Source organism: Mesocricetus auratus, unplaced genomic scaffold, assembly GCF_017639785.1.
Source record: "Mesocricetus auratus isolate SY011 unplaced genomic scaffold, BCM_Maur_2.0 Super-Scaffold_100007, whole genome shotgun sequence".
In the NCBI taxonomy this organism is placed as follows: Eukaryota; Metazoa; Chordata; class Mammalia; order Rodentia; family Cricetidae; genus Mesocricetus; species Mesocricetus auratus.
Window position 1 is genome coordinate 10,206,616 of NW_024429191.1, and position 14,645 is coordinate 10,221,260.

Sequence of the window (14,645 nt, forward strand, 5' to 3'; positions counted from 1 at the left end):
CTGCCTTCTGCTCTGGACAGTTGACTAAAGACCACTGACTTCTGGGACAAATAGGGCCAGCAGGAACTTGGCAACATTTAGGGGCATGTAGCAAACTCCATGAAACTCATTACATCCACAATGGGTCCCAAACCACCTCATGGGGGTAAACTGTGCTTTCTTGTTCCCAAGGCCACCCAGGCCACTAGAGGCTTGATGTCCCCCTTTTTAGTCCTTGCCATGTCCTGAGAAAGCATCAAATGACAAGAAATCCCTGTCACTGCTCCCAAGACCCTCTCAGTGGGAGCTCAAAATCAGGAACACGTCCCTTATGAAGACAAGGGAGTGGGGAGGAAGACATGGCGAAGCGTAATTAAAAGGCAGAGATCAAGAGTGGTTTGCAGCCTGTGCCGCAGAGCCACTCACACCCCAAGCTGTAGTAACTGCCCAGTGGGCCAGGCCCAGACAGCCAATTTCCCAATTAGAAGCCACGAGCCCGCCCATGCACAGGGCACCGCGTAGTGCATTCTTCCCCAGCAAATGAGAAGAAACCAGCTCTCATTCTGACACTCAGAGAAAGGACAGTCAGCAGGGAAGGTTCAGGGGGAACACTGGCCTTGTGTCAGGGTGAAGTGGTCAGAGCCACAGCCAGTGTGCACCCTCGGAAGGGTGGTACACACTGCCACCTGGGGATGGAGTTGGGACACCGAGAGGATGACAAGGACTTAGGCATGAGAAGGGATGGTGTGGCCTGAAGGCCTCCTTCTGGCTCTCTCAATTCCCAAGGCTGATGTTCCAGTGCTGGGGTGCCAAGCACTCCCCCACAAGAAGCTCTCCTGGACCAGGCCTTGGTAGATAAAGATACTCTATCCCTTCCCAGGGCACACCCAGCCAGCCTCCCCTTGTGGCTTCAGGCTGGCTGGACTTAGCCCCATATGCTTTGGTGACCCAGACCCCAATGCTGAAAAGCAGGCAAGGTTCTGGGATATTATGGAAGAGTGTGGCACATGTCCAGCTTCTGAGACAAACACCATGCCCTGGTATCCGCTCCCAGTTAGTGAGGCCTTGCTCCCTTGCCCCTCTGACAAACTTATCTCCATGGCACTGGCTAGCTTGGACAACATTCCTCTTGATGGTGGCACTGGGAACACAGTGGTATGAGGGAGTCATTCTTGGCAGTGGCCTCACCACATACAGCTGCCTTCCCTACGACACACAACCAGCTGGCTCCACAGAAAGCCTTCAGGGGACCCCTCCTCACCAAACATCCCTGTGTCACTGAAGAGTGTTTCACATCCTAGAACCTCTGTGGAACAAAATCGCCTGGGATTCACTGCTTGGAGTGTACTCCTGGTGGACACACAGTTTAGGGGCAGGGCTGTGGCCCTGAAAGGAGAGGGAGTCACCAACTTCCATGAGACGGGCAAACACGAGGGAACTGGAGTGACCCGTACTTAGAAACTCAACTGGGGCCATGAGCCCCCCATGCCTCTAACATTCCTAGCCCTGAGCTACAGTGGTCCACATCCAGTCAGTCACTAACAGCACAAACTCCAAACCAACCAACCCTGCTACCCAAGGTCGTTTCTACAGGCTCAGGCCTGGATCTCGAAGGAAGGGATCTGGCAGGGTCTCTTTCACAGGAACTATGAAGATCCAGCACCAACCTGGGTGTGCCACCAACCCCCTGGCCCCACCAAGAATGCTTTAGAGGAAGAGGTAGGGAGGCAGCAGACAGCCCACACCTATAGCCAGAACTCACCGTGCCAGGGTCGAGAGGGGAACAAGTCACCAGCAGTCCCAGGACTGAGAGAGGGACAGAGCTTGGTAGCAACTATCCACATGGGCCATTCTGCAGACAAGTAAACTGAGGCTCTGCAGGTGGTGGTAACCACATCACACTCAGGTAGCATGTGATAACCCTACATCACCACTGCTCACCTCACAGGATAGGGACTACGGTGTTCCAAGTGGGTACCATCTCACCAGGTCTGGCACCAGAGGCTTCCCTGAACTAGGATCTGAAGGGATAAGCAGAGACACGCCTACACAAGAATACCAGATCATGCCGATGAGGAGGATCCCACACCCTGGGGGGCGAATGCCTGCTATGTCCACACTATGTAACTAAAGTGCTTGGGATGAGGTCACCCAGTTCTTGGGAGTCAAAGATACAGGGCCTGGAGGTAGAGCTCAGCTGACAGAGGGCATGCCTACCATGCACACAGCCCCAAGTCTGAACCTCACTGTTGCATAAACTAGGCTTAGTGATCCCAGACCTCACTCAGGAGATGGAGGCAAGGAGATCACAAGTTCAAGGTTATCCTCAGTTGCATATAAAGTCAAGGCCAACCTGGGCTACATGAGATTCTGTCTCAAAACAGAAATCCTGAGAGATGGCCCTGCAGGTAACTATATGCCGCTAAGACTAATGACGGAGTTTGATTTCCAAGATCCACATGACACAGGAGAGAACCCACCCCCACAAGTTGTCCTCTGACCGGCACATATACACAAAATATAATAAATCCCGAAACCTTAAACTTGGGTTTCAAATTTAAAAAACCCAACACTTTTACATGTTTCAGTTTCATCCTAGGTGGTTTCATTTACATCTTTTGGTGGAAATACTAATTTCACAGGGGACTGAAGAGTTCCCTCCAGCAGTAAGACCCAGCCCCAGAACTAGCCTGTATCACCCACAGACAGCACCAGAGAAGCCACACATGCCTGTATCCACCTCTACTATAAAACTGGCCTGGAAAATGTCCACATGGTCTCAGACCTACAGCTGTTCCTTGTGGGTCGAGGAACCGACTTGGCCCCTCCCATCCATATTACTGCAGAAGATGCTGAGTGACAATGATGGCATCGGAGGATCTGAAGGCCTGGCACATTGGTGATAGTTTCAGGGTACTTGCAGGCCCCATCTAGTCACCACAGTGACACAGCACAGGCCTACGCTGTCACCACCCCAGAAAGGACTGAAGGAAAATGTCATAGGAGAAGCATCCTCTAGGCACCCTGAGTCTCGTTGAGCCCGTGGTGTGGTGGGGGTGCAGTTCACAATAACAGTGGAGGCCTCGGCCAGCCTTAGGCACAGCCAGGGCAAGGGCAGGAGACACTGGGCTTCCCTCAGCAGCCTGGGGAAGAGCCTGTCCATTTTAATGAGGCACTAATGCAGGCTGACTCACCAGCCGTCAGCCAGAGGCTGGACTGGTGTCTGCTGCCAAAGACAAAGGGACATGATAGGGACACTGCCGTGTGGTCTCCGTGGCGCCCGTGCCCCTCTGTACCTTCCTGAGAACAGAGGTTGGGCATCTGGGCAGGGTTATCGTCCCCGTGTAAGATTAGGAAGCTCCTCGGGACACTCACCAGGGATCGCGGGGCTAGAACCCTTAGCCTGGAAAGGCAGCAGGAAGAGCCCTCCTGAAGAACAGGCTGTATACTGCCCCAGCCCCAGGCCCTCCACCACTGCCAGATGCACAGCTGGGCCCTGCCACATTGCAGATGGGGTCACGGCTTTTCTGAGCAGGGCTGTAGGCCCTTAACTTGCAGGCTGTCTCTCCTGCTTGAAGCATAGAACAGAGAGGTTGGATGTGAACCCCAAGGACACAGAAGTCTTGAGGGTCAGTTATCCTCAAGGCAGGAAGTGCCTGGGACAGCTTCAAGATGACCACAGGACCACACTTCCACAGAAGAACCATAAGAACAAGCGTCCAAAGGGTGTTACTCGCAGGCCACAGTTGCTTCCTTCAGTCATCTCTGTTCATACTCACCCCATGTCCCCCCAGCCTGATCAATGGCCTATCCAGGGGTCTGCCTTAGCAGAGTAGGGCTTGAGTGTTTCCTGGAGGCCCCGGGAGAAGCATAATGGTCCATAATGTACTTCCCAGTACTCTCTGAGCTGGGGCTGGAAGCTGGGGGCAGGGTTCAGCTTCAGACTAGAGCAGAGTCTCCTCCCTGGCCATCTGTGGTCAATACTCCTCTGCATGGACACCAAGAGGGAAATGGTCCTCTTCCTCCAGGGACAACTGCAACAGCTAGAGGTAGCTAACATCCAAGGTATTAGGGGCTACATTTCTGGGAACCTGAACACCAGCTTTCACAGCCAAATGGGTTTATCGACTATGTCCACCGTTCTGCTCAGAAGCAGCAGAAAAACTCCTGAAAGACTGAGACCACCAGGATGGAGAGAGAGTTGAGGAATCCCAGGGGGGATCTCAGCAGGCTCCCTTGTGGGCAGAGTAGTCTGCTCTGTAAAAGCTCGCCCAAGACCCTCCATTGTGAGCTGGCCTGCAGGGCACCTTCCAGAAAGCCCCTGGGCTGGATGGGAGAGGCTCAGAGCTGCCTGGAGATCTATGCATAAATACACCAGACACCTGCAGAAGCCTCTGGGAGGGGACTCTCACCATAACAGAGAGCCCAATGCATGGCCCGCCTGACAGATCAGGCAGTCAGAATGACCGATTTCATGGCTGATTTTCTCCTCTCCCCAGGTGGCCCACCCCTTGTCTTAAGAGCCTGACCCTGGGCATTTGATTTATCCCAAGTGGCCACCTCCAGTTAACACATCACAGCCTCCTGCCCTAGCCAAGCAGAACTGCTCATCTCTCTCCAGGGGTGGGACATGCTATCTGGAAAAGGTTCATTCAGGCGTGCATGCATAGAAGGGCACACTCACAGCCACGTGGGCAAGCGTGCCACCAGCTGGGCTGGAGTTCTGTGGCTCTGTAAAAAGCACCACAGGCCAGCCACCTCAAACAATAGTAACTTACCCCTGCTCAGGCTGGGAGGCTGGGCCAAAGTCCCCAGTGCAGGCCTTAACAGGGACTGCTTATCTCCAAGGCTCTGAGGAGGCTGTGCCTGGCCTTCTATACTCCTGCTGTCAATGATAGTCCTTGTATTCTATGGCTTTGGCCACACTGCTCCAGTCTCTCACAGTTGTCAAACAGCCTGTCCTCTTCCCAGAGACTCCCATCACTGGGGCTGGGGCAATTAGTCCAACCTGACTTCAATTCAACTAGTTACATCTGTAAAAGCTCGCCCAAGACCCCCATTGTGGGCTGACCTGCAGGGCACCTTCCAGGGCACCTTCTGGAAACATCCTATTGTGAAATGTGGGAAACCTCACATTGTGCTGGACAGACTCTGAAGGGGACAATGTTCAGCCCAGCACAGCGACAGCGACCAAAGCATTGTGTATATAGCTTCCTTTGCCACTCAGCTGAATGCCACAGGGCCACAGGGAACAAAACCAAGGTCCAAAAGGTGATCAGTCTACAGAAACAATGCAATTTTGGTGCCCTCTCCACCACTCCAACTTCAGAGGCTCCAGGTCTGTGTGCTTTGAAGGTCCTACTACTTTCCAGAACACCCACTGATCCATCCCTTCCATCACCATGTCTGATGTGCTGCCTCCACACGCCAGTATTGGCCAAGGCAACAAGACCAAGGCCCAGGGAACCTGGGTGCTGCTCAGCACTGGGGCCGGAGCCTGTGCCTACCAGCTAGAGTTCCTACTAAATATCTGCTGCACTAGCCCTGTGTATGACAGACCTGGCCAACAGCCTCCCACCCTGAGCTACACCCAGCCATTGCACCTGCTGATTCAGCACCCTGTCCAATTACTCTGCACACAAAGGCATCAGAATCAACTAGGTTGCTAACCTGCCTGCAGCTACAGGGACCTAGGACCCAAGAGATTCCAGCTCCCCCAACTGTAGCGGCTACTGTGCCCCAACCGTACTGGGAAACCTCTTTTAGCTTCATGCCTGTGAGAGGCCCAGAGGCAACTGCGCCCCATACCCAGGACTCCGGCAGATTGTGACCGGTAAAGAAAAGGGCCAGAGCAAAGTGGGGTGGCCAGAGCAATCACCCCCTAGACCTTTACAGCCCCTTCCTGTCGGGTCACTGTCCCAGCTGCACCAACCTGGAGTCTAGCCTGGGGAGGGGACAGCACTGGCACAATCCAGAGGGAATAGCACAGGGCAACCAAGCCAAGTATCGTGCCTGCCAGGAACATCCTGTGTGCTGCCAGGGTCAGGCCATGGCGGGCACTCATCTATTTACACAGAGCTGAGCAGGGACTGTGGTCCCCAGGACTGGCCTGTTCCTCCGCCCTAAGCAGGTCCTCTCTCTACTGTCTGATGCGGGTCAGGCCAGCTAAGATGCTGAGGATTCATGCCGGTGCCATGTTAATAAAACACTGACTCTTTACCTAATGCTCACATAAAAGGAACATTTTTGTGCCATGGTTACTTCCCTCAAGAAAAAACACACAAGTACGAAGGACACAAACAGGAAAGGATGAAGAAATGTGGCTGGACCAGGCAGGGCTGAGGCGCTGCCCATGGGTCTCTTATCAGAAGGTGGGAGGAGGTGGGTATGGGTGCAGGAACGGTGTGTCTGAATCAAGCCTGACGGACCCCTTCGCAACTTGGGTAGCTGGAGGAACTGCTCTAAGCCTAAGGCAGTCTCCAACGTTTGGAGCATAAGGGAGGCTTCCAAGTCCAGTCTCCAACTCCGGCAAAGGCTTGGGTAGTCTACGTGTGAAAAGGAGTCCTTTGGGACCCCTGAAATCCTCCTGTAGCAAAGACCAAGCCTGTGGTGGGCCAGACTCCTGACTGTCCAGGGCTTCTTTGCCCACCACTGACACATCCCAGTGAAGGAAGCAGTTCAGAGTCATCAGGGTCTGGCAGGCCCCAACCCAGCACCTGATCCAGCGTGTTCCTCAGTGGTTCCTTCCATCTGCCCCTGCCTCCAGAACCCCGATCTCCCTGCCAGCCTGTGGCTCACCCCCTCCCCCTGCCAGCCACAGTGCCTAGAGAGATTTGAGAAGCCAGAGACACCAGTGCTGGCAGCCACGTGGCGGCAGTGGCTCAATTCTTTTCCATAAGGCCCCTCCTGAGAAAATGGTGAGTAGCAAGCCTGCCATTCCAGGCCGGCACAACGCTCTGGGGAAGGTGCCCAGACCTTCGGCCAACTCTCTTGAACTGGGATGGCGCTGAGAGCCAGTGGCTCCTTTCCTCCTTGTCCCTGGTCCCCTGGACTCCATCCTGTCTGGGCCTTTGTCCCCTATGTCTGATCAAGGATCCAGCCCTATATCTATATCACACCTTGTTTCTGCCCAGGGCTGTGGCTGGCCTTTAATCTCAGGCTTGGGAAATTTAACCTGGGCCCACCTTTCTTAGGGGTGCTCCAAGTTAGGCCAGGACCGGTGACCACCCAGGAAAAGGGAGGAGGGTACCGGCCCTCGAGGTGGGGAAGGAACATTTTGAGTCAGGTCCTGAGCTGCTGCCCCTTCCCCAGCAGGCTCAGCTCAGCACCAGGGCCGACATCTGCATAAACAAAGGTAACGGATTTGCGCGCCTGACCTTGACTGCTCAAGACTGAGGATTGGACTTGGCCACAGGCCATCGCTCTGGATTCATCCCTGTTTGACAGGCTGCCCCATCCCCCGCATTCTTCCACATCCTGACCCTGAATGGGGCGGCTGCCAGCAGAGCTGGGAGCCAGGCCCACTGCATATGAGGAAGCGAAGGGAGCTCCCGGACCACCCTGTGCGCTCCTGCAGGCCACAGAGACACCCACAGCCTGCATTAAAGACTTACTCTACCAGCGTGGAGCTGGGGTGTCTAAGCATCTATACAGGCCAGGCCTCCAAAGCATGAGGCCCATTCTTTGTCCTGCAGTGTTCTTACATTCCAGGCTTACCTCAATTTCCCATCAGGCTGGGTTCCAACACTGCCCCCTTCCCGAGGAACACACTAGATTCCTGAGTCCCCAGGCTGGCCTTTGATATCCCAATTCTCCATTTCATCTCAGACCCCACACTCCTAAGAGCAGGCTCTGAGGAATTCAGAACCCTTTCTGCCATATGCCCCCCCCCGCCACACACACACACACACACACACACACACACACACACACACACACACTTCAGATGAGCTGTTGTCCTCTCTTATCTCAGGAACAAAACCATGGTACTTGCTGGCCAGTCTGAACCTGCTACTGGCCTCCTCTCACACAGACTCAATGGTCACCAAGTAGCTACCGCTTCCCTGGTCCTGGTCCTAGCAGGCTCTAGTTCAGACTCCACACCCTCCAAAGGAGGGCCCCACCTGCCACAGGCATATGAATAGCTGGGTTCTGTTGGGGAGACCTTTGCTGAATGAGGCAGCCAAGGCCACCGGTATTATGAGGCCCTCCCTTCACAATTCCTTACAACAAAGGGGTTTCAAGGAAAAGCGCACATGTGACTGACTGGTGGCCTGGCTCCTATGTACACTTGAGATGCTGAGACTATCAGAAATGAGTACTGGGTTTGGTCAGCCCCAGAGGTGACTAGGGTTAGGAACACACAGGATAAAGCCTGATAAAAGGGGCCACCAGCAACTGGCAGCAGAGCCACCACCCCTGGAAATGTGTTTGTTAGGAAGGTGATGCCTCCATGAGAAGGGCGGAGCTATCAGTTCGCCTGGACACTGTATGGTGGCCTCAATAGTCCCAACAAACCCAAACATACTAAGGTAGCACAGCCATTCCTGACCCACAGAAACAGGTCTGGGAGGCACAGTTCCTGTCAGAGCAGAACCTGTCCTAGAATAAGGAAGACTCCTATTCCTTCCTCATAGGCACTGAAGCCTATGTGTGCCCTGCAGGCCTTCAGCAAGACATGCTTGGCCTCACTGGCATCATGCCCATTTCACGGAGGGATGAGATGGAAAAGTTGATCTCACATGGGTATGCGAACCTGTCACCTCCTGGATGAAGGTATTAACAACTCTCCCAACAGACGTCTGTGAGACATTTGAGGCCCTTCCTTCCCAAGATCTCTCTTCCATCTGTAGCTCTCAGCAACAATGCTGCCCTCCCCTGTGCCAGATGAGTCCCAGAGCCATGGTAGACCTTCACCCAACACAGCCATAGATCCACACATGCTCCAGATCCCCACTAGGTAGATGTTAACTAGTAGCTTCAAGGGTGTGAGGCATATGTCCTGCGAGTCTTCTCCCAGTACACACTGGATGCTCAGCTCTAGGACCTTGGGGAAGGCTGACTCCTGAAATGATGAGCCAACATTCCTAGCAAGACAAGAGAACCTGGTAAGACACAGGAAGCATCCCATAACCCTAACTGGGTGAGAGTGGAGGACATTAAAGGAGGAAGCGGCTGTTCTGCAGGCCAAGCAGAATCTCCAGAGACCACAGACGTGAACATGGACAGTTAATAGACCAAGGACCAGGCAAGGTACCAGATTATGGACAGATTGGCTAGGGAGGGAACAACGATCCCCACCTAGGCTCCAAGAACCCTTAAAGGATCCCCAAGAAACCACAATGTTCCTTGGGAAGAGTGGAAGCCAAGGCTACAGAAGCCTATGCTACTTAATATTCTGGCTCAGAATTCAGATCCAAGAGTCCCTAGAGGCCCAGTAACCACCAGAAATCAAGACAGTTTGGTTTTCCTGAGAGCCAGCTCTTGGATGGTTTGAAACAGCAGAGATGGACCGTTCTAAGGGAACAGGATCCAGGCAAGGACAACGTCCCAGCACTCTGCAAGTTCCCACTGGGGACATGCATGCCAAGGTGAGGCCACATACTGGCAGCCACTTTGAAGCACTGTGCCCTTGGACATCTCAAAACATCCATTTTTAAAGAAAATGTCATAAGGCCTTAGGCTTATCTGGCCAGGGGTGCAACCAATATGTGAGCTTCCTGGCTGGGCTGGGGCCACCTTGCCCCTCTTCACCTATGTGACCTTGATATGTCCTTCATTCTTTGCTGGTGACTTGAGGGTTTGGTGCCAGTTGTGGGGAAGGAGAGGTTAAAGAGTCCTAAAGACTCTCACTTCTGAACACCCAGGTTCCTCCTAGATTCTAAACATCCATAGCTCACTTCCCGTGATGACACAGGACAGCCGGGTGCCCATCCTGAGCTTCCTACCACAGGGAGGCCCCACCTTCCCTTGCTGGGACAGGCAGCTGCACTCCAGGCAGTTCTGGGTCAGGAGCCTGGGGTGGGGTGGGGGAGCCAGGGCAGAACATAACCCAGCGGAGCAGCTAAAACACACGGGTCCCACCCACCTTCCTCTATAAATAAGCCTGTGTAGGAGAAACATCGCTCTCCCCAAAAGTTCCAGCCTGATTGTATTTTTAAAGAGCAAACTAAATCAATAAAGACAAAGGCTGTCCTTGGAGGCTCCTTTGCAACAGGGATGGGAGATACCATCCAGGCAGACCCAGGACCATGTGTACATCAGTCTCTTGGCTAGCCATGTGAGAGTTCCAGAAAGGTCCGGGACTGGGAGAAAGTACTTCCCTTATGTTCCAACAGCCAATAAAAACCCAGCTATGGCTGGCAGGCATCTGCAGGGAGGCAGCAGCTGCTTCTCACCTGAGCAAAGCTGACTTTCCCTGCTTTGGAGTTTACCCTCTGGGAAAGACACACTGTCTACCTGCATGGGAGAACCGAGGCCCAGGAAATACCCTCTAGCCACAGGGCACTACACAGTCCCTTGTAAAACCCTGGCTACGCCAATCACCCATGGTTCCCCTGCCTCATACAAAGCCACCCCCTCCCAACTCCCAGGAATGTAAAGAGCCTCAAAGAGCTTGGAAAGCCTCAGCCCACATGGGCTTCCCCAGTAAGCTGATCCCCCCCCCCCCGCCTGTCCAGGCATGCAGCTTATTTTAGGATCTCCCTGAGGCCCAGGTTCACACCCCTACTTCAGAGCCTGGCATCTGCTGGGGGTGAGACCCACTGCCATGTGGCCAGGGCTCTAATGAACCCACTCAAATGACAGATGCAGAGTGCTGACTGGGCCATATAAACCGGAAAAAACAGACTTTTAGTAGGACTTTTCCCTAGCTCGGAGACACTCAGAATCCATCCCTGGTTTTCAGGAGTAGGAGAATTGAACTGTGTCTTGAGGTATACATAGCAAGAAGATGGGGGGTGTGGCAGAGTTCCTGGAAGCAGCCAGCAGCTTCATAACAGGGATGTGCTTGATGGCAGGAGGGGCAAGACCCATCTCCCTCCCCTTGGTGGTTTCACCTGTGGAGATAGTCCGGCATTCTCTTTCCCAGACGAGCGTTCTCCTCATCTCCCAGGGCTGGTAATCCCTGAACCTCTCCTAAGACTACAAGGGCGTCTTCCACTGCAGGTTCACAAAGTTGGCTCGGGTCAGCTGGCAGTGTCAGCTCCACAGCCTTGAGGGCTCACTCTACCTGCAGGAGCCATGCCATCCCCACCTTCTGTGTACACAGCCACACAAACAACCTTGCTAGAAGTCCTCGGGGACACAGCAGCCCAGAGAACCAGGGTCGGCCACACACTCCTGTGCAGCCAGAGTTAAGTCTAGGCCCACTCCAGTCTTCCCGTAGTTTGCACAGCCTTGGAAACAAACTCACTCATTAACACAGGGCTGGCCTTTGTCCCCTGCCCAGTGGCCTGCCACCACTCCCAACCACCTCTCCACCAAAGCCAAGTGGCCCAGTCACCCCCAGGCCAGGTCCTGCAGAAGAGACAAAATGACAGCTGACACACAAGGTCACCCCCCCTTTTTTTTCCTGTACAGAGGGCCAACCAACCCAGAGGATGCCCACCACTGGCAGTCACCACAGTCAACTGCAGAGGACAAAGACGGCAGGCACTGGAGCCCAAGACAGCTCAGAGTAGGCCACAGCCATAGCCCTGGGACCACCATTCTCTTTTATAAGCAGAGAAAAATCTGACTCACCCAGTGTTTGGATTGGAGTGAAAAGAAACACGGGCTTTATTACTTTTTTTGGTACAGATTTCTCTTTTGTATTTAATATTTATACAGTTAAACACACAAGGTAGAGAAACATATACACACATTGCTCATTTTGCCTCTGTCTCCGACTCTGCCGAAGAGTGTTTATGGGCCCATGTCAACTCCCCTTGGCCCTCCACCCAAGCAGCCCAGGAAGGAAGCAGGAGCACCTACAGCCCAGCCTACCCTGGTGACCAGCTCCGATGAGTTGCTGGCTGGGGGGTGGGGTGGTAAGCAACCCAGGCATGATTTCAGCTCCTCCTCAGAGCCCATGAGGGCAGTCCCCAAAAGGCAACCTTCTGAGGGCCAGAAACCTCTTTCTGCACCCCAGAAATGCCTCCAACACTGACTCAACCCTGTTCTGGAAGCTTCTCTGAAAGTCCGTGCCCTTGCGGCCAAGAAAAAAAAAGACACAATCCTGTTCTCTCTAGCTGGGTAACTGTGAAAAGGGGGCTCAGGCTCAAAGCTAGCTGCCTCCCTGCCCCCCGCCATTCGCGCATGACTTAAATCAGCCCCTGAACGGACTTCAGCCTGGAAGCATGAGTTCTCAGCCAACGTCACTGCCTCTCCGCGGAAAAGAACTAGGGACCAGCCCTGCCCGGCTCACAGCGCCCACAGAGCAGGTGGAAAACTTTCTCCCCTTCCAGCCTCCCAGCCTCCAGCGAGGGTCTTCACACAGGCTTAGGTGTTCGGTTGGAAAGCTAAACAGGCGGGGATCCCCACCTCCGCTGGACGCCAGGAGTTAATAACTCCCTTTTTTTCCCCTTCCGAGCCGGCGGCATCCTCGCTGCTTCTGCCCATACTCTCCCGTTTCAAGATGCCTCTGAACCCGGATCCCACGGGCGAATTCCGAGGTGTATCCCCACCATCTCTGAGAAGAACACTGTCTTCGCACCCCTACCCAGCCCGCGCCGGATCCCAGAAGCCGGGTTTCACAGGATGTACGCAGGGGGAGTCCCACACCCCAGTCCCCAGCGCCTCGCCAACCCTGTAAGGATATGGGTTACAAACCAGTCGGAGGCACCAGCTGCGCGGCCGCGTGGTTTGCCCAAGGCAAAAGAAGACCGTGGCCGCCAGTGCCGGGTATGGGACGGGCTGTTCCTCGTCGGCACCCAGGTCGGCACCACATTCGGTCGCTGGGCTCTCTGGAGTCAACACGCCGGACCCGGATCCTCGCTGCTCCTCGCGCCCCGGCGCCCCAGGGCTCGCTGGGGAAGCCCTCACCGGCGCTGCAGGAGCCGGAGGAGAAGCGCCCAGGGGCACCCGGACCTCGTCCGCGGCCAGCGTGCCCTCGGTCATGGTGGCAGAGGGCAGCACCTGCGGAGAGAGGGCAGGCAGTGACCCTGGCCCAGGAACGACGCCCCCGCCCCGCCTCAGGCGGAGCGGAGCTGCGGGAACAGCCGCGGCCGCCGGGATGTCTTTGTCTCTCCTTATTAGAGACAAATGCGCCCCCGGCCCCCTCCCGCCCCCTCCCGCCGGCAAAGGCTGGCAGCCCCACCCCCAAGGCCCAGGCAAAGGGCTGTGGGAGCCCGAGGGGCTCTGCGCCCACAGAGCTCAAGTTCAAAGGGTCCCAGGCGCGCAATAAGCGCGCGTACCCGCCGCGTCTCACCTCGCTCCGGCGGCCAGCGGCGTCCCCGCGGGCATTGCCCGGGCGGCGCTGTCAGTGGGGACCCAGCCCGGAGCCCGGAGCTGGGCCAGTACCGCCGCCTCGGCCCGTGCCCCCGGCCCACCCGGCACCAGCTCTCGCGGAGACTCTAGCTCTGGCTCGCCCAGCAGCAGCAACGGTGTCCCGATGCGGAAAACCGCTAAATGCACGGCGGGGCGGGCGCGGACCTCGGGCACGGGCCGGGGGCGCGGCCGAGCCGTGGAGGGAGCGAGCGAGCCCTGGAGCCCGTCCGCGCACAGCGCAGGAAACTTCGGAGTGAGCAGTGGCGAGGGGGCGGGGCGGCGGGGGCGGCCCATGGGGCGGGGCCAGCGCGGCCGGGGCGGGTCGGGGGCGACCCACAGGGACCAGGATAGGGACGGAGGGTGGGCGGGGGTCATCAGCCCGACCCGCCTCCACCCAGACGCACGCTATCCCACGACACCCCTTGCTCCGTTCTTCTCCGGTGTCGGTATCCCGCCTGCCCCAAGTCCAGGACTGGGCGAACCCGGTCCGCGCCCCCCCTCCCCGACCTCTCCTCCCGCCCCATACCGTCTCGCGGGAGAGCACAGCAGCAGGGGGCGCTCGCAGAGATGCTAGGGCGAGGGGCGGGGGGAAGCGGCGCCAACGTCCTTCCCCGCCCCCACTGCGGGGGCGCGGAGCCGGCGGGGACCCCCTCCTTTCCTCGCGCGCCGCCCCTTCCCTTCGCTGCTGGGGTCGGCTAGGGGGCGGGGCTCAGCAGGCGTGGGAGGCACGCCGTGACCATGTCAGCGAGGCGCGTGCCCTTCCCCCACCGCGTGTGTCTTGGGTGTGCCGGGGCGCCAGTGTCCTGGCGCGCGTGGGCGACGTGGGGCGCGATGCGCGACGCGACACTGATTGTCCTGGGGCAGTCCGGGTGCTCCGGTACGCAGCTCCCCCACACTCCTCCCAGTTTCCGCAAACTTGCCGGTGCCCATCCCCCTCCCCTTCTCTCGTGGGGACTGGGGCGCACCGAAGGACCTGGTGAAGGAGTGCAAGCCGAATGGGCCCCCCCCAGCACCTGCGGGCGCACCGAGGGTATACCCTGAGCATATCGCTGAATCTCCCTTCACACTCCTGGGGTTGTACCACCCTTGTCCCAAGGGGGCATGAGGAGAGGGGCCGCTCTCCCTTTTCCACTGAAGGTATGCAGGGATTTTTTTGCTTTCTCACAATTACTACTCTGGGTCGTAAAATTCCAGCTCCT

At 56.2% G+C, this 14,645-nt stretch overlaps 1 protein-coding gene across 5 annotated transcripts in view; it reads right to left on the reverse strand.

Annotated features, from left to right (window-relative positions):
* Window positions 1-13,515, reverse strand: part of Cacna1h (calcium voltage-gated channel subunit alpha1 H) — a 58,246-nt gene extending 44,731 nt beyond the window's left edge. For 4 of the 5 annotated variants that reach the window (XM_040748331.1, XM_040748330.1, XM_013121712.3 and 1 more), the window contains exons 1-2: window positions 13,388-13,515; window positions 12,779-13,095 (exon numbers count right to left, since the gene is read on the reverse strand). In XM_040748331.1, the coding sequence (XP_040604265.1) occupies window positions 12,779-13,077 (299 nt within the window). In that variant the 5' untranslated portion in view covers window positions 13,078-13,095; window positions 13,388-13,515. Of the gene's footprint in view, window positions 1-12,778; window positions 13,183-13,387 lie in introns of those variants that run through there. The other variant, XM_013121711.3, reaches the window with a different exon arrangement.
* Window positions 13,516-14,645: the final 1,130 nt, after the last annotated feature.